General features: G+C 44.6%; 1 protein-coding gene across 7 annotated transcripts in view; it reads right to left on the bottom strand.

The window, feature by feature from the left end:
- Nucleotides 1-20,822, bottom strand: part of LOC146050389 (uncharacterized) — a 100,608-nt gene that overhangs the window by 27,505 nt on the left and 52,281 nt on the right. For all 7 annotated transcript variants that reach the window (XM_083167375.1, XM_083167370.1, XM_083167369.1 and 4 more), the window contains one exon: nt 13,666-13,792. In XM_083167375.1, coding sequence (XP_083023501.1) covers nt 13,666-13,792 — 127 coding nt within the window. The remainder of the gene's footprint in view (nt 1-13,665; nt 13,793-20,822) is intronic.

Genomic DNA, 20,822 nt, shown 5'->3' with positions numbered 1-20,822 from the left:
AATACAAACACGGGCTAGAAGAGTGAGAAGGTTATTTACATATATCCTATGATGGGTAGGGAGCAGGTCCTCCAAATCCAAACCGAAAATACAAATACGAGGGGTAGAAAGTGGTACCTGCACACCCGTGTCTCGGATATTAGTCAGAATTACTTCCCAGAAGGAAAACATTTGCGGGCATTGCCACAGCAAATGCCAGAAATCAGCCCCAGATTCCAGGCACTGAGGACAAGCATCCGACATAGCACCATCAATCCGCATCAGCCTGTGCGGGGTCCAGTAAACCTGCAGGAGATACAGCTGGATCTGTTGGAATCTGGCATATGCCGTGGCACTTCTAGGGGAGCCCATCATATGTATCCAGTCTTCATCCTCAATAGGCCCCATGTCAACCACCCATTTAGCACGCAAAACATACCGTTTATCAATACCAGAGAAGGAGAGGAGAGAGAAGTACAGAGTGGAAATTATTTGGCTTGGCAATTTACGAATCATTGCGCGAACAGGACATTCAGAAAGTGGAAGAATATTCCCCCTCCACTGTGCACCTATCGCATGTCGAAGCTGGAGGTATTTATAAAAATAATGGCGCGGGACTGCGTATGTAGATACCAGGGGCAAAATGTAATAGGGTGAGAGTTTCAGAAAGTGAGAGATTTTGGGAGAGTTTTCCCCTTTTTTTAAAAGCAGCAATCATTTACACTGCAAAACCAGGTGGATGTAATTGATTGCTGCTTTAAAAAACATGGGAAAACTCTCCCAAAATCTCTCACCCTATTACATTTGGCCCCAGATGTTGAAAGAAGTGTAGTATCCCATCCTGAAAAAGTTGGCCAATCACAGAGACCCTGAAGGACGTCCAGCCCGGGCCATCCTTCAACTTACAAAGTTCAGGGAAATTCTTATTTTTCCAAATAGGGGAGAAGGAGTTCAACACGGTGTTTCTTAACAAAGTCTCCACTGCTAACCACACCCACCGAGCTTGTTGTAAAAGAAAGGGAAGCGCAACCAAGGGCATACGTGCTAATAAAAATTGCAGCTGTGAAAAAAGAAGACCCATTTTACTCAAAAGAGCAATAGGCAAGTCTCCATAATCCCCAGACATAACCCCCTAGCTGAGCTAATTGGGCAGCGAAATAATATAGCCGCATATCTGGTAATGCTAAACCTCCATCAAATCGGGATTTACACAAGGTTTTAGCAGCCAACCGCGGACGTCTGCATCCCCAGATAAAAGAAACAATAAACTGAGTAATACACTGGAATTGGGAAATAGGAATATACACAAGGGAATTCTGAAGAATATATAAAAATTTTGGCTGGACAATCATTTTAATGAGATTCACTCTACCAGTAACCGATAGAGGAAGTGTCTGCCAGACACGAGCCTTATGACGTAACAAGGTAATTTGAGGGCACAGGTTAAGAGCTACAAAATCAAAAGGGGAATGGGAAACCTGTATACCTAAATATTTAAATTGTGTACATCACCGTAAAGGATAATTATATGAAGAGGGTTGTATTGTAGTAGAAAGCAGAGGAAATACAACTGACCAACCCCCGAAAAACGTGCAAACTCAAAGCAAGAAGTGCAGGCAGAGAGGAGGACATTTCTGTCAGGTACATTTCTGTCTCCTCATTGCTTCCAATCCTAAGACCCTTCACCGATGGGGAGGATCTAATATAACATGCCAACGGCTCCACCGCAAGAGCAAAAAGCAGGGGGGACAAGGGGCACCCCTGCCTAGTACCCCTCTCCATAGCAAAGGAGGCTGTGGTGAAACCGTTGACCATTACCTGGGCAGCGGGGCCAGAATATAGTAATTTAACCCAGGCCAAAAAATTTGGACCTATACCAAATTTAGCCAAAACGTCCCATAGGTAGCCCATTCCACAGAATCAAAAGCGTGAGAAGCGTCTAATGAGACTATAACAGCATTGTCCATCTGCTCACTAGCTCACTGCAGATAGGTAAAAATACAGCGTAAATTAAGGGCCGACCTGCCGGGCATTAAGCCGCTTTGATCGGCATGTACCAATTCAAGTACCACAGCATTTAGGCGTATGGCCAGCAATTTAGCCGATATCTTAACGTCAGTGGACAGTAGGGAGATGGGCCGTTAGGAGTCAGGAGACAATGGGTCTTTACCAGGTTTAGGTATTAAAACTGTCAATGCCTCCATCATTGTCCCTGTTGTGTAAACAGGGACAATAACCTAGGAGCAAAGAACGTTATACGAGTCTTATACAGTTCAATAGGTAGGCCATCCACACCCGGGGCTTTAGCGTTGGCAAAGGCCGTTTTAGCAATTTCTATCTCTTCCAATGTGAGCAGACATCTGGAGTCCGTGCTTAAACTAGGGATAGTAATATTAATAAGATACTCAGCCAGTTCCACATTGGAATAAGCAACAAGGGATCTGTACACTTCCTGAAAATGCCTATAAAAGCAGGTTGCCACTGAAGGAGTCCCAGTACATATCACACCATCAGCCTGCCGTATACTGTGCACAACAGTAGGGGGGAATCCTCCCTGGCTAAGTAAGCTAAAAATTTAACAGAGTGATCACCCTGAATATAAAAGTCATGGGAGCGAAACAACAGGCGTTGTTTAGATTTATCAAGGAGCAACTCGATCCATTGCTTGTGAACAACAGGCCATTCAACACGATCGGCTGCCAGCCCAGTGGTCAAATATTTTTGTTCAAGCTCTGTACTCCGCTTCTCCAACTCAGCCTCAGCATTACGGCTAAAAATCTTTAAACGAGCAACACAGGAAATTAGGGAACCTCCTAGAAAAGCCTTAAATGTATCCCATATCAAGGAGGTGCCATCATCTACAGGATTATTAACAAAAAACTCCTCCCACATCGCCAATAACTCAGAGGCTGCCCCCATCTGCGTCAACCAAAAGGGGCTAAAGCACCAAAATCTCACTCCCCTAGGAAACTCCAGATCTAAAGATAAATAAACGGTAGTGGTCGGAGACACCCCGAGGTAAATACTCAATGGCAGCCACAGAAGGGAGGCACCCATCTAGAGATCAAGGCCATATCAATATGTGGAAAAAACTCCATGGGTACCAGAGAAACAGGAAAAGCACTTAGGAGATGGAAACCGTAGTCTCCAAACATCCACCAGGCCCAATTCAGCAATAAGGCAGGCAAAAGACGTAGCCCCGCTCAGCCCAATCTCAAGCGCAGATCGCCACCTATACAAGGAATCATCCATAACGGCATTAAAGTCCCCAACACATATAACTGGGAAGGAGGGGGAAGTCTTCCATAAAAATACAAGCCTCAGAAATTATAGTAGGTTGGTAGGGAGGAGGATTATAGATAGCAAGTAACACAAAAGGGGAGCCATGGTGGGTACCCACCAAAAATACATAACAAACCATCAGGTCTATTTGGACCTTCTGACAAATAAAACCCAAATTTTTATGGAGTAACACGTAAACACTGCTAGAGTTCGAATGAAAAACAGAATGAAAGGACCAGCCCACCCAGGGTTTTTAAGAGCAAGAATACGACCACCTATAAGATGAGTCTCAAGAAGACATACAACCCCCAGGAGCGGGCCTTAATTTGTTTCAGTACTAGGGAGCACTTAATTCTATCATTAAGGCCCCTAACATTCCACGCTAGGACATTCACCATACTATAATAAAGGAGTGAAAAGGAAACAGGAGCAAGCAATTACGTAGAAGTCCCAGCCCACCACACCGCCCGACCCACATGCACACAAAAAATGCACACACAAAAGTAAAAACAAACAACATAACTTATAAAACAAAACCCCCAACCCACCCGGCATACCCACCCAAACATAGGTATATTTGTACCCGAACAGTAAAACAAGTTGGACCCCCTAAAGAGTCACTCTACTAGAAATTAAGAAAACCTCCAGGGGGCAACTATTACTATGACCTAAGGAACATGGTAGTCCTGACCAAAGCATAACTGGCCAGGAGAGAGACCACCCCACATTCAACACAGTTAAGGTCGATACGGGACAGGCACTAATCCTACAAGAACATATCGGACCCTCAGGAAAGGGGAACAAGGGTTCAAGGAGGAAGCTCCTGAGAAGCCGGTTGTGTATCAATCCACGTTGAAGCCACCTGCGGTGAATCAAAAAAGTGTGTCCGGTTGCCAGCGACCACTCTTAAATGTGCAGGGTAAAGCATAGAGTACTGTAAGAAGAGTAGCCGTTGTTTAACATGAGTAAAGTGTGAACAGGACTTTTGGACCTCCGCCGAGAAATCCTGGAAATCAGCCATCGTCTGACCTTCATACTCAAGTGGACCCTGCACTCTAGCAAGTCGGAGAACAGTATCTCGATCCATATAGTGTAGGAACTTCGCAATAAATGTACGAGGTTGTGCACCAGGGGGCAACGGGCAGGTAGGCACCCTGTGTACTCGTTCAACTGTGAATTGGGGAGTGAAAACATCTTTTCCAAACAGAGACACCAGCCAAGTTTCAAGAAAAGATTCTGGCTCCACACCCTCCGCCTTCTCCGGGAGACCTACAAAGCGAACACTGTTCCTGCGGAGTCTCCCCTCAATATCAGTCAACTTCTGCTGACATGTCGACATTTGAGATTCCAAAGAGAAAAGGCGGTTAGGGATGGGTGCACACGAATCCTCCAGGGTAGAAATACGATTCTCAGCTTCTCCAACACGGTCCCTCAATTTCTGCATGTCTTGATGTATAAAGGAGATATCAACCTGTACCTCCACCACTTTATCGGTTAGATGCTTCTCCGAGTCAGTGATGGCTTGTAGAAGCTGTAGCATAGTCACCTCAGAGGATTCCGCCATTACGGTAGAAGGGGGTGAGGCATTAGAAAAAGGGGGTGAGACGTTAGGAGAAGGAGGTGAGGAGGAAGCAGAGGAAGCCGGGGCCTGGTCCTCTCTTGCGAAGTAAACCAGCTTTGCTGCAGCAGAAGAGAGTTTTTTTGGCCCATGGAGCTGCAAGGCGCACTGTAGGTAGGAAGGGCAGGTATATCCCCAAGTAATATGGCAATAGCTAGAGATATCTGAAGTGCAGGAATAAGCAGTTCAGCATATAAGTGGACAACGGGTACAGCAGAGGAGGGAGCTGTGTTACAAGCAAAGTCATTCCAAAAGGGGGTTCGGAAAGGATACCACCGATATGTATACAGAGAGCCCTCTGTATGGCAAAGAATCACAGGAGCTATAAGGCAGTAGAGAAGCTCCGCAGGTGCTCGCCTCAGTACAGTTCCAGCACAACAGCAGTATATCAACTCACCCGGGGGAGGCAATAGGGCAGAAGTGAACAGTCTCAGAGTCCAAAAGACAAGCTTTATGTCCAGTAGAAAGGTGAATCAGGCAATATACAGCAGGATCCAGCTCACTGTCCCATCCAAGATTGAGGCATCCATGCAGCAGCAAAGCTCCTCCAGCCAATCACCACCAACAATCCAGGGGGGGGGGCAGCAGGCTCACCGCTGGAAGAAGCAGACCACCTCAGTACCTCCCCGGTCCAGACACCTCCAATAGTCCAGGTAAGGTAGGGACAGTGCAATACAGTGGAGATACTGTATCCAAGAAAGCGGAGACACCTATGTGGCAGCAGGGCCTGGTCATCCAGATGCTGCCAACAGCATGGAAGGGCTAGCATCCCAAAATCTAGGAAAATCACATCTACAGCGTTTCAATTATCAAGGTTTTTGCTAACCTCTTCACAGAAACAAAGTAGATTAGTTTGGCATGAACGATTTTTCACAAACCCATGCTGGTTATTACTGAGTAAACTATGAAGGTCTAAATATTGCTGGAGACCATCTCTTAAAAAGCCTTCAAATAGTTTACCCACTATTGATGTTAAACTAACAGGTCTGTAATTAGCAATATCCTCCTTTTTTCCTTTTTTGAATGATGGCATTACCTCTGCTACAGTATTCTCCAGTCTTTTGGTACCTTTCCTGATGATAGTGAATTATTAAAGATATGAAGTAGAGGGGAAGCTAATTCCTCCCTTAATTCCATTAGTACCCTAGGATTAATCCCATCTGGCCCAGGTGATTTATTTGTTTTGATTTTGCTGAGCTTCAATATTATTTCCTCGGTAGAGAAATCAATATTGAGGTCCGGCTTGTTCATCCCGTTTGCGGTAAGTGTGCGTTCCACAGCCTGCTCTCCCTTAGTAAACACTGATGAGAAGAACTCATTTAACAGTTCTGCTTTTCCCTTATCCTCCGTAAAACTTTTTCCAGTGATATCGGTTAGTGGGCCTATATTGTCCTTAATTATACGTTTACTATTTACGTATTTGAAAAACTTCTTGGGGTTAGTTTTGCTTTCAGTGGCTATGTGCTCTTCATAATCCCTTTTAGCTACTTTGATTGCCCCTTTGCAAATTTTGTTTGATTCTTTGTAATTGGTGAATGCCTCATTTAAGTTATTTTTATAGACTTTAAATGCTCTTGTTTTATTGTTGATTGCTGACCTAACTTTTTTGTCCAACCATCGTGGCTTTTTTTATTGAATTTACCCTTATTTACTTTAGGAATGTATTTAATAGTCAATGATTTGAGTAAATTTTTTAGAGTATCCCACATTTCCTCAGCATTTTTCCCCGCAAAAACCGTTTCCCACACATTTCTTTTTAGGACTTCTCTGAATAATTCGAAGTTAGCTTTTCTGAAGTTTAGTATTTTTGGCGATCCTTTATGATGTAATTTACTGAAGTTGATTTCCAGTGAAACCATATTGTGGTCACTGTTCCCTAGATGTTCAATTACTTTTCTGTTTGAAACTAGTTCTATGTTATTTGTTAATATCAAATCTAATAATGCCTTATTACGAGTTGGAGCTTCTACCGTTTGTGTGATAAACTGGTCTTTAAGTAAGCTTAGGAACCCACTGCTTCTTGCTGTTTTACCTGTTTTATTTTTCCAATCAATATCAGGTAAATTAAAATCCCCCATAATTAGTACCTGACCTTGATCTGATGATTGTTTGATTTGGTTTAAAAGAAGAGACTCGTCCCTTTCGTTAATGTTCGGAGGTCTATAGCATACCCCTATTAAAATTTTATTATTAGGTTTTTTGACATCGGTTCCACCTCAAACCTAGAGCACACCAGAGACTTCAGATGCTGAAGGCAAAGTGTGGGAAATCTCAGGCAAGCCTTAACATGTCAGTGATGTTATCACTGAGGTATTTGAGGCAAATGCACCACAGGAAAAAAATAAATGTACTGAAAGCTAAAAACAATTACAATAACAAATTCCTATTCTCAGTGCTGACATATAATCTTCAGCACTTCATGAAAACTGAACTGAACCAATGTATGGACTCTTAAGTGCCGATGCCTCCAAGTCACTCTAACCCAAAGTGTACACTAGTCCGACTTTTTCTTTAGACAAGTCCGATCAAATTTCCTTTGAGCTCCCCCTTGAGCTCCCTGAGAGGGCTCACTTACGAATAGGCATGATAATTTGCATGCCTTTACAGTGCCTAGTGAGTTCAGGCTCAATCAGCGCAGCCCAGCAAGCAGGTCTGAATCAGGACCAATATCTCCTTACTTCTCTTGAATAAACCTGAAGGAGCAACTGAAACATAAGTCTCCTCAGTATTCATTTATATAAGTTCAGTTACATTTATTTATTTACAGTGTCTTATATAGCGCTGCAGATTCCTTTAAAGCGTCTTATATAGTGTAGCAGATCCCATTACAGTGTCTTATATAGCGCAGAAGATTCCGTCACTTATATAGCGCTGCAGATTCCATTACAGTGTCTTATATAGTGCAGCAGATTCTGTTACAGTGTCTTATATAGCGCAGCAGATTCCGTTACAGCGTCTTATATAGCGCAGCAGATTCCGTTACAGTGTCTTATATAGCGCAGCAGATTTCGTTACAGTGTCTTATATAGCGCAGCAGATTCCGTTAGTGTCTTATATAGAGCAGCAGATTCCGTTACAGTGTCTTATATAGCGCAGCAGATTCCGTTACAGTGTCTTATATAGCGCAGCAGATTCCGTTACAGCGTCTTATATAGCGCAGCAGATTCCGTTACAGCGTCTTATATAGCGCAGCAGATTATGTTACAGTGTCTTATATAGCGCAGCAGATTCCGTTACAGCGTCTTATATAGCGCAGCAGATTCCGTTACAGTGTCTTATATAGCGCAGCAGATTCCGTTACAGCGTCTTATATAGCGCAGCAGATTCCGTTACAGCGTCTTATATAGCGCAGCAGATTCCGTTACAGTGTCTTATATAGCGCAGCAGATTCCGTTACAGCGTCTTATATAGCGCAGCAGATTCCGTTACAGCGTCTTATATAGCGCAGCAGATTCCGTTAGAGTGTCTTATATAGTGCAGCAGATTCCGTTACAGTGTCTTATATAGCGCAGCATATTCCGGTTCAGTGTCTTATAAAGCGCAGCAGATTCCGTTACAGCGTCTTATATAGCGCAGCAGATTCCGTTACAGTGTCTTATATAGCGCAGCAGATTCCGTTACAGCTGCTTATATAGCGCAGCAGATTCCATTACAGCTGCTTATATAGCGCTGCAGATTCCGTTACAGTGTCTTATATAGCGCAGCAGATTCCGTTACAGCGTCTTATATAGCGCAGCAGATTCCATAACAGTGTCTTATATAGCTCAGCAGATTCTGTTACAGCGTCTTATATAGCGCAGCAGATTCTGTTACAGCGTCTTATATAGCGCAGCAGATTCCGTTACAGCTGCTTATATAGCGCAGCAGATTCCGTTACAGCTGCTTATATAGCGCAGCAGATTCCATTACAGCTGCTTATATAGCGCAGAAGATTCCGTTACAGCGTCTTATATAGTGCAGCAGATTCCATTAGTGTCTTATATAGCACAGCAGATTCCGTTACAGTGTCTTATATAGCGCAGCAGATTCCGTTACAGTGTCTTATATAGTGCAGCAGATTCCTTTACAGCGTCTTATATAGCGCAGCAGATTCCATTAGTGTCTTATATAGCCAGGGGCTGGCTGGCAACCTTTAGCCAGGGGGGCAAATCCACAGCACCGGCCCATAAGTAACAGTACATTCTTATTATTATACTTTATTTATATGGTGCCATGAGGTATCCACAGTGCCCAGTTCAAAACAAGAAAGCCGCCCCCAGCCTCGCCCCTTGACCACCTTATCATGGTTTTTTTAAACCTTTGCTTCAATTCTATATTTGATTTTACACACTGTAATGCTCATTGTATGTTACGCCACATACATGCCCATTATACGTAAAACCACAATGTCCATTATGTGTAACAACACACCGTGATGCCCATTACACGTTATGCCAGGGCTCAACAAATTATTTTTAAATTGGGACAGTGCACGCTGTAGGCATGCCCCAAAAATGTACACTGTAATGCCTATTACATGTCACACACCCATTACATATTATACCGCACGCTGTAATGCCTATTACATATTATGCCATGAGTGTCGCTTACCCACATGCTCGTTGCTACGGGTTTTATGCCCTTGCTATGGGTTTCAGACTCAATTCCAGGGGTTGCATGCTCTTTGCCAGGGGTCGCATCATGCTCAATGCCAGGGTTACTTTCTAATTGCCAAGGGATGAGATGCTTGTTACCATGTGGGAGGTGAGAGTGGCTGCGGCAGTCAGACGGGCAGAGAATGTAGAGCAGGGCTGCTATGCTGCAGGTTACGTTACGCAGAGCAGCCACAGGCTGATTCTCATACTGCCTGGCCGGCTCCAGAGGCTGCGAGCGCAGACAGCATGCTGCTCATCCACGGCTCGGCTCTTACAGGCTGTCTCAGAGTCAGACTAGAGTAGTCATCAACTGAGCAGCCAGTGACAGGAGCCGAAACCCGAGCCGCCAGCCAGCATCATCTCTCACTAAGCCAGTGCCACGGCCGGGGCAGGCACACACGGACAATCGGCTGCAGTGCATAGCACACATAGCTGCATAGTCAGCAGCCACTGGACCACCAGGGCACTTTTGTTGTATAAGGCGGCCCAAAATAATCGGCAAAAAAGCGGCCTGGGGGTCACATGGCACCCTGGCCCCCGGCCCAGCCCACCCCTGTATATAGCACAGCAGATTCCGTTGCGCTTTATGATTGTAGACAGTGATAAACAAACTGGGTAACGTCATGGCCAGAGTATTAAGACAGGTATATTACCTTCCAAGTGTTTAGCAAGACTGTCACTGCTTTCCAGAACATGCTTCTATCAGCGCTGTGTGCACTCTGCCCGCAGTGCAGGGATCCAGCACTCACAGGGTGCATCTGTATCAGTGATCCAGCAGTCTTCCAGTGCAGCAGCTGCTGCTGCAGATAAACACCAGTCCATGCCTGTCTGTCTGCCCCTGTCTACCACGGCTTTCACGCCACTGCCATTATCATAGCCATGCTTCATATGCTGTACAAACAACTTTTCCTGCCTTTACTGAACATGGGAGCAGCCATGTTCTTCCTGGTCACATGGTATTCCTCAGCCTATCCTGTGAGCCTCTCAGCAATGTTCATTTCCCAGCCAATCACCATTTCCCTGCTGCTATATACGTAGGTGCTGGGTAAGTAAAGCCAGTTGCCAGTGCTACTGATCAGATTGTGCTACCTGTATGGTGCTCTCTCTCTCTCTCTCTCAGGGGTAGAATTATTATAGCGGCGCCTATCGCGCCGCTATAACAGTTCCTGCTTCGCCTCATTAGCGAGGCGAAGCAGGAGGGGACACCGACAAGATCTACTAAGATCTTGCCGCCGGAGTGGGGGAGCGCTAACTCCCCCCTCCGTCGATGTCCCTCCTGGAGACAGCGCATCAGTTAATACTGATGCGCCGTCTCCTTCCCCCCCGGCCGGCTGACTGCGCATGCGCGGGATCTCGCTAGTCTCGCGAGATCCCAGCGCAGCTCAGCCCCAGCAGCAGGGACAGCGCTGTCCCTGTTGTTAGGTATAGGCATCGCCGTCTGCAGCTGGCGAAGTCAACAGCTGCAGGCGGCGGAACGGTCAGCGATGCTGACCGTTCATAAATCTGGCAGGAGGCAGGGGCGCAGTGCAAAACATCGCCCCTGCGCTATGCCTCCTGCCCCACACCGCCGGCGTTAAAGTAAACGTTCGGCGGGTGTCATACATCAGGGGAAGCGCTATCCCCTGCTATGACGCACGGGGATAGCGCATATTCCCCTGATCGACGTTTAATAAATCTACCAGTCTGTCGCCTAATTTCTTGAAGATTGTGGCTCCACTGACACGAAGTTTGGTTATAAGAGGTGATAAGAGGTAATGTGTACCGGTTCTTCACAGTTATATTGTTCAATCCACGATAATCAATACAAGGCCACAATCCTCAGCTCCATCGATGTTCACCATCGGTGATTCTTCAGCTCCTTCGTTATTCTAAATTGAAATATACCATCGGAGATTCTCTTGCAACATTGGTGACTGTCCAGATTCCGCCGTATTTCCTGTATTATTATCTGGACCCAATTTCCACAGCATTCCTCCAAGTCTTCAAGGGTCGGTATCTGCTGTTTATTCATATTGCATTTCCTGAGACTGTGTTATTATCTGGACTTCATCAGTGTTCCTATACCCCCAATATCTTTATATTTACTGTCATTATTGTTATTTGGTACACTGCACCAATATTATTACTACTGTTATTATTGTCTGGACTGCCTCAGTATTATCACACTGCACCAATATTATTACTACTGTTATTATTGTCTGGACTGCCTCAGTATTATCACTAGAGACAGGATTATATGCACCATAAAAAGCTTGAAATATGCATGGAAATATGCAAGACAAATACTTAAAATATGCATGAAAAGTGTTAAAATATGCTACATTAAATAATATAAAAAAGTAATTTTTTTTACTTATTTGTTTAAAAATCAGCATAAAATTAGTTGCAAGTAAACCTCAAAAATAGGCACACAGCATCTGCAGATGTCTAGTGCTATAAACAGGATTTTTTTTCTTCCTGGCTGCTACAGCAGACTGCAGCGTCCAATGCTCTTCTTGCATCAACTACATGGACCCTCATCTCCAGAGCCGATGGATCAAATGTACAGCATAGCGTGTGAGGGCGGCGCAGTGAAAGGCTTCCTCCCTGCGCCGCATACTCACTGTGACACAGCATTTCCTCTGCGCCGCGTGATGTCACAACCGTTCTGCCCGCCTCCTCTGCTGCAGAAGTCTGTCTCTTGGTGTAAAGTCCAAGGCCAGGGGCAGGCAAAGGTTCAGGAGCTTCGTAATGGCATCCGCCCAACTGACTTTTATCAACATGGATTGGCAGCCCAGAGCAGTGTCAGACAAAGCGTAATTCCAATTGCCCCAGCCTGTACAATCTACCACTACCTGGCCAGCAGCAGCAGGACAAAGCAGTGCTGTTACTCGCGGGTGGAAAGGGGGCAGGGCCTAAAATATGCACCATCACTAGATTTTAGGTAAAATATGCAATAACCAGTGGGAATGGGCAAAATATGCAAATGCATATGCAAATATGCAAATGCATATAATCCTGTCTCTAATTATCACACTGCACCAATATTATTACTACTGTTATTATTGTCTGGACTGCCTCAGTATTATCACACTGCATCAATTTCCAGTCCTTCATCTGTGTTACATCTCATCAGGACTCCATCAGTGTGCTACACTGCTCCATTTGCTACCAAGCACGCTGTGCTTTCGTAGACTGCATCAGCGTTCTTATGCTGCACTCATTGTTATTCACGCTCGTTTTATTGTACTGAATTCTGTTGTATTTGTTGCCGTTCATATTCACGTCAAGTCTCACCTATGAACACCAGTCCCAGATCAACCCAGGACAGCTTCTAAAGATAAAACACACTTTATAGAGCCTGTCCACCTGTAAAGATAATCCTGATTCTTGCTGAATTCCTACTAAGATGGGACTTAAATGGCGGTGCCTGCTGCTAAAAGTAAAGAAATCACTTTAGCCTGACTAAAGACATCACATAATTCAAGGGTTGCCGACCCTCCCGGAATTACCGGGAGTCTCCCGAAAATCGGGTCGATAGCGTTTGATGGGATGGGGGGCCCCAGAGATAAAAGTGTATGGGGCCCCAAGATTTCTGTTGCCGGCCCTGTATAAGTGCATTAGTGCATGTGTGTATAAGTGCACCTGTGTTTAGGTATGAGTGCGTCAATGCATTTATGTATGTACAGTATAAATGTGTGAATGAGTGTCAATATAGGTTTGTATAAATAAGAGGTCAGTGCATGTATGTATGAATGAGTCAGTGCTTGTATTTATGTATGTATTTATGTATGTATGTATGTTCTATGTATTGTGTTGCTGCTGATAACAATAGGATAGCCATGGCTAGCCATGACCTAAGAAAGAAAGTTGAGAGGGGCTACATCTGTATGTATGTATGTATGTATGAGTGTGTCAGTGCATGTATGTATGTATGAGTGCGTCAGTGGCAGGGCCCCATAATGCTGCTAAGATGGCCCTAATTATGTCTCCACACGCGTCCTAAATATGAAGATTCAGTTGCTGCATGGATACACCCACTCAGTTGCAAGTGGAAATCTGAAGAAGTGCATAACTATGTCTTTTGGGCCCTTGCATGCCCCTGTAGCGCAAAATAATTGCAGATGTTTTGATGTTGAGAAACCCTTGAAATATGACATCCTTTGTTCTTACCCACTAAATTTGGCTGCTGGTGAACGTTCATTTCTGTATATTTATTACATTCCCTTTGACAATCTTCTAAAGTATCCAATTCTTCCACGGAGAAACAGACAGTTGCCTCATCAGGTCTGGTGGTTTCCTGAAAAGTAAAACATATTTTACCATAGAGTACATGTAGGCAAACATGTAGGTGATGCTGCAATTTCAGTATTCATTATTGAACTAATTCAAATGAAATGCTGTGGGATTGTGGATATTCCATTGTTCGTATTTACGTGCTATAATGCATATTTTATGCACAAGCAGAAGGGTAATAAGATAATTCCTTTGGAACAATCTCCACTGCTTTCCTTTTTTTATATTTGATAAATTTAACCACCAAAATGAAATAAACAAAATGTGACAATTAATGCGGGATAGTTAGGTGCTATGACCCTATTTTTAGTTGTCATTGCAGATGGCACCTGGGATTTGAAGAACCGTTAGAAAGGTGAAATAAGAGTACATGCACGTCCTACAGTATATAATAAAAGGCTAACATTGCTCCTCACCTTTATGGGGGAGAAATCTAATTATTTTGTGCCTACAGCCATTAGATGGTGTTGGGGTTATTGCTACGATTAAGTTATTCTGTAATTTTGATGGTCTGGTAGATGGTTATCTAATGGACCCATACTTTCCCAACAAAATAATAAACATGTTTAAAAATCTAGATAAATGTTAAGGTGCATACACACTGTACAATTTTTTTGACCAATTTCGTTGAAAGACATTTCCCTTGAACCCAGTGTCCTGGACGAAAGATGTTGATGAAAGATATTGAAGACAGACGAAAGATCTAGCTACAGTTTATAGGCTCTTTTTGAAAGATATCCAAATTGAGCTGCATGCACAGTTGACGAACAATCTCGATGAACAACTGGCGGGTATGAGCATCATCATTCGTCGTTCGTCGCAAACGCACTGAAACACATTTTGACCAATTTCGTTCACAATGGCAGAAATGAAAGAAATTGGTTAAAAAAAATTGTACAGTGTGTATGCACCTTTAGTGTAGGTGAAAGATGTGTGCCACTGTCCCTCGTGTTATATAATATATAAATATAAATGACTGTTCTCTGTGAGGTAATACATTCCCAAAGCCTTGTATACTGTGTCACATACTGTCACATACGCATATGAAAGCAACAAGGTAGTTGTTGTGGCACAGGAGAAACTGGAATGGTGGATCAGAAAAACTCCCGGTGCCATTCTTAGGAAGGAGGTTCAGCATTGTCAGGGGTTACAGCACTGTCTCCAAGTCCTGCTCTGAGTAAACTGTTATGGTATAATGAATAGGAACCTGTGACTGATGTGATTGTCTTCCCAAGTGTGTATTTTTAAAAAAAAAACACTCTTTATTGAATGAATCACATACAATTGACAAGTATAACAGAGTACCTTGGCAATTACAATGGTGAATTAGCTTACAATAAAGTGATTCAGAGTTTTTAGATTTGAGACAAGAGAGAAAGAACCTCACGACGGCAGTGTGGCAGACCACCCGGGAGAACATTTCAGCGAGGCATGTATAAGGACCAAAAGCGAGTAATAGGAAAAATAGAAATAAGAAGAAGAAAGAAAACAGACAGGAAAGAGAGAGAGGAGGGGAAAAAAAGAAAGAGATGGACAGGAAGAAAGAAAAAAAAGAAGAAGAAGGGATGACTCTGACAAATGTTTTAGAAACTAAATGGGGGAGGGGGGGATTTTGAGAGGACAGCCAGGGAGGCCAAGTTTTGTTAAATGTTTTGAAGGAATTATGTATAACAGCCGTCATGTACTCCATTTTATAAACACACCAAATACAGGACACATTCGCTTGCAAGGGGGCTGGGGAGGGCTTTTTCCAATCCAACAGCAATTTGAAATGTCATAGCAGATATTATATGATGGAATAGTTTGTTCCGGTGGTGAGTGAGAGAGGGTAGAGTTATGGGAAGCAGGAAGTATTTGGGATCAGTGGGAACAGTCAAATAGACTTGAGAGGAGGGTGATAACTTCTCTCCAAGTATTGGTCATTTTTGGACAGGACCACCAGAAATGTACCCTCCACAGCAGAACCCCTCCAACACCTATCTGAAGTATCTGCCATCATAGTTTTTAAATGAGAGGGTACATAATACCAACAACATAGCAGTTTGTATACATTTTCCATAATCCTCACACATATTGAACTGGAGGCAGCATTGTCACAAATTTCAGCCCATTCTTCAGAATCCATATAGTATCCTAAATCTCGTTCCCATGCGGGTCTCTATTAGTACTCGTATCCTCTCCTAAGAGTGGATATATTATAGATATCAGTTTCTAGTGGATGATCTTTTCCAGCAAATAAATTCAAAGGAAGGGGTCTAGCAGTGACAGTAGTTACAGTTTTAGAGTTGAAGTGTCGAATTTTGCAAGTATCGAAAAAATCTGTGGTTGGGACCGCCGTTCTATCATGAATATCCGAGAACTGAGGAAAACTGGTATCACTGGCTATATGGAAATATTTCCAAGTCTCCAAGATTTACAAAGACAAGGAAATGTGGGTTATGAAACAATGGGATCAGTGGGGATGGGTTTGGGGTTAAACCAAAACTTATTAGCAAAATCCCAGATAGCTAATGAATGAGAGACCACTGGGTCGGAGAGTGTTGCACAGGGACGCTTAATCCCAGGGAGCCACAGCAGGGAGGACATTATGGTCATTCCCAACTCTACTGCCTCAATGTTCACCCAGACCTTCCCTGCACCCCCAGGATTGCACCAGTGGACACATTGGCATAACTGTGCAGCATAATAATATTTTTGAAAATCAGGAATACCTAAACCTCCCTGTCTAGCAGGGCGTTGAAGCAGTTTAAGTCTAATCCGTGGGCGTTTTTGTCCCAGATGCCTGTAAAATGGGTGGTTTGATGTTGTAGAGATTTAAAAACATAGGGAGGGATATATATTGGAAGGGTTTAAAATAAGTAAAGGAGACGAGGGAGGAGGTTCATTTTAACATAGTTAATTCTTCCTATTCAAGAAATGAAATAGGTAGACCACATAGTGAGATCAGATTTAATGGTATCTAAAAGGCAAGCGAATTCTTCTGGAAACAGTTGATGATGATGGTGGGTCAGAAAGATCCCTACATATTTGATTTGTCTTTTGTGCCAATTACAGGGAAGCAGGGCCTCCATATCCAGCATGAGTGATTGTGGAATATGAAAAACAAGGACCTTAGGGGCAGATTTATAACGCTTGGAGAAGAGATAAACTGGAGATAAAGCGGAGAAAAGGTAAAAGGAGATAAAGCACCAGCCAATCAACTCCCAACTGTCTTTTTCAAACACAGCTGATTGGCTATGCTTTATCTCCTTTTACCTTTTCTCCGCTTTATCTCCAGTTTATCTCTTCTCCAAGCTTAATAAATCTGCCCCTAAGTCTTTTGTACATTTATTTTATAATCTGAATGTTCAAAGTTAAGTTAAATCCAAGATGGATATTAATACATCATCAGTATACAATGCAATTTTATGTTCGGAGGGCCCTGTACGAATGCCGTGGGTTGTTTTATTATTGCATATCCTTGCCGCCAGAGGTTCCGTAAAGAGAGCAAAAATGAGTGGGGGGAGAGGACAACCCTGACGGGTACCATTAGCAATTCCAAAGCTGTCAGAGACAGCTCCATTGACAGAGACTCATGCTATACGGTTGTGATATAGCGCATGAATACCATCCAAAAATCTTCCAGCAAAACCCATTCTCTCGAGGACAGCAAAAGCAAAGGGCCGATATATATGGTCGAAAGCTTTTTCTTTGAGTGCCAGGACAAGGGAGGGAAGGTTCTGTTTTTGATTGGAATATATCAAGTATACTGCCTGTCTAGTATTATCAGATGCTTGGTGTCCTGGGATAAATCCAACTTGGTCTGGGGGTATCAATTGTGGGAGGAGAAGAGCTAAATGAAAAGCCAGGATTTTGGCATAGAGCTTCAGATCGACATTTAATAATGATATTGGCCTAGTTGGGACATTTGGTCGGGCTTCAGAATTACCACAATGTCCGCCAGAGTTGTCTCCGGTGCAAAAGATGTGCTCTCTAAAACATTGTTAAAAAGTGAGGTGAGATATGGGGCCAATTCCTTTGCAAAGAGTTTGTAATATTGGGCCTTAAAGTGGAGGTATGCATAGAGCATATGGCAGCTATCGTCACTTCCTCTGAGATATGAGTATTAACGGTACTTGTTTCCTAGCACGGCCACAATCGTGAGTAATCGTGTCCCTTACTTAAGGGACACGATTACCCACGATGGACCCGATTTCTTTTGAAATCAGGTCCATTTTGCCGGCTAGGATAAAATATCGGGGGCATCGCGTCGGTCGGGACCATTAACATTGGTCCCGACGCGACCGACGCGATGCCCCCGATATTTCCATAGACTTCAATGTTAAAAAATGGTACTTATGTATTATCTGGGCTCCCATGTTAAATGCACCCCATTTTTTCATACCCCTACTATCCAACTACGCATGGAGTTGATTTTATATAGTGTGGCGAGCGCAGCGAGCCACCGTGCCCGAAGCGTGGCGAGCGCAGCGAGTCCCGCGAGGGGACGCGGTCTCATAAGAAAAACGGGAGCCCAGATATTACATAAGTACCTAAAAAATATTTTAACATTGAAATTTTGTCGGGAAAGGTAAAATATCGGGGGCATCGCGTCGGTCGGGACCATTAACATTGGTCCCGACGCGATGCGACGCGATGCCCCCGATTTTTGCATAGGATTCAATGTTAAAAAATTTTTTAACATTGAAATGGTGTAAAAATGTAAAAAAATGTGAAATGGGTCCATATGACCCATTTCACATTATAGATGTCCCCGTCGTCGCCCCACGATAGACGCCAACCCGAAGCGTGGCGAGCGCAGCGAGCCCGCGAGGGGCGGCGGTACGCGTCCTCCGACCTTTTCATGCCCTACTATCCACTAGGGCGTGGAGTGAGAATAGAATAGTGTGGCGAGCGCAGCGAGCCACCGAGCCCGAAGCGTGGCGAGCGCAGCGAGCCCCGCGAGGGGACGCGGATACCTTCACAGTTATACGCGTCCCCTTGCGGGCTTCACAGGTGTCCGTGGCGACGCGGACACCTGTGAAGCCCGCGAAGGGACGCGTTTACCTGTGAAGGTATCCGCGTCCCCTCGCGGGGCTCGCTGCGCTCGCCACGCTTCGGGCTCGGTGGCTCGCTGCGCTCGCCACACTATTCTATTCTCACTCCACGCCCTAGTGGATAGTAGGGCATGAAAAGGTCGGAGGACGCGTACCGCCGCCCCTCGCGGGCTCGCTGCGCTCGCCACGCTTCGGGTATGCGTCTATCGTGGGCTGCTGTTTACGCGCTTCAATTTGGGGGGGTTGGGAATTTTTTTCATTGAATACAATGTAAAATTGGGTCCCAGGGACCCAATTTACATTGGATTCAATGAAAAAAATCGGGTCAAAAATCGGTCGGTCGCGTCGATCGCATCGCATGCGACCAAATCGCATGCGATGCGATCGACCCGATTTTTTTCAGCACGACCACCCCGATCTTAATCGGTGTGGCCGTGCTAGGAAACAAGTACCGTATTAACCATAGACAGATGAGATTCGGTAAGAGTGCAGACCCTCTGTAGGAGAGGTGAAAGAGGAATCTGCTAAATTATATAGGGAACTTTAAAATGTCCAAAATTCCTCAGCCATCATTTCGGGATCATAAGTGAGGGAGTCTGGTTTCTGGGAGAATAATTTGTCTCTAGCACTCAATGCTTTCTGGTGTCGTAGTTTGTTGGCTAGTAAAGAGTTGATTTTATCAGCTTTGTCATAAAATCATTGGTGTAGTTTTTGTAAAATAGTTGCTGCACAGTATGATAAGAGGGTATTTAATTGACCTCTTAGGGCCTCTCTTTGTGAAAACACAGAGGAGCTTGGGGACATCTTGTGTTGGGATAATAGCATTGCAAGCTGAGATTCCACAGCTTGAATCTCTGCTGCTGATTGTTTCTGGACCGCGAAAGATTTTGCAATAAGGGAACCTCTAATGGTGGCTTTATGAGCCTCCCAGAGGATTCCCCGGAGAGTTATCAGGTCAAACGTTCTCTTTAAAATACTGTGTAATTGGAAGCTGAATTTCAGCTAAAGCTTATGAGTGTTGAACAAGGTAATTGTTTAGGCGCCATTTGGGTCTCCTGGTAGGAGATTGACAGATGTTTATAAGAATGTACCTGCATGGTCTGTCCATATCAATGAGGTAATACCTGCCTCTGTTACCTGAGGAGATATGGATCATGTCAATCCTAGAGTAATACTGATGTGGGGCAGAAAAGTGAGTGTAATCTTTAGTGTGAGGGTGTTTTAAGTGCCAGGAGTCACATATAATATGTTGTTTAAGGGAAGCAATAAGGGTGCAGGAAGCCCTAAGGACACCTGTTAAAGAGGTATGAGGAGGAGGGGGAGTTCTATCCAGGGCCGGTGCAAGGCACCGGAGCGCCCCAGGCGAGTCGGGCTGGGGGCGCCCCGGTGCCGGGGGGGGGGGGTGGGTGGGTGTGGGGGGGGGGGTGGGTGTGGGTGTGTGGGGTGGTACCTGTCGTTCGGCGCAGTCTATTTCAATCTGGCGGCGGAGGCAGCGGGGGTCCCTGCAGTCTATTAAAAATCACGAGCGCTATCCGCCGGGCTATGCGGAAGCGCTTCTAATGTGAAAACACTGGCAGCACGCTGATTGGCTGAGATCAGCGTGCGCCGTGCTGCCAGAGTTTTCACACTAGAAGCGCTTCCGCATAGCCCGGCGGATAGCGCTCGTGATTTTTAATAGACTGCAGGGACCCCCGCTGCCTCCGCCGCCAGATTGAAATAGACAGCGCCGGTAGGACAGGTACCCGGGCGGCATTTTCCGCCCTCCAGTGGCCGGCGCCCTAGGCAAATGCCTAGGTTTGCCTAGTGGTGGCGCCGGCCCTGGTTCTATCTATAAGTGGGTCAATATTCGTAATAAAGTCTCCCCCAATAATAATATGACCCTGGGCAACTCTACCTAAGCATTTAAACATGGCATCAAAGAACTATGATTGATCCTGGTTGGGGGCATATATTGAAACTAGAATTAGGGTTACAGAGTGAAAGGTGCCAATTACGGGG

Source organism: Crinia signifera, chromosome 12, assembly GCF_055691185.1.
Source record: "Crinia signifera chromosome 12, ASM5569118v1, whole genome shotgun sequence".
Lineage (NCBI taxonomy): Eukaryota > Metazoa > Chordata > Amphibia > Anura > Myobatrachidae > Crinia > Crinia signifera.
The sequence above is the reverse complement of the archived record's forward strand: the minus strand, read 5'-3'. Positions and strand labels throughout refer to the sequence as shown.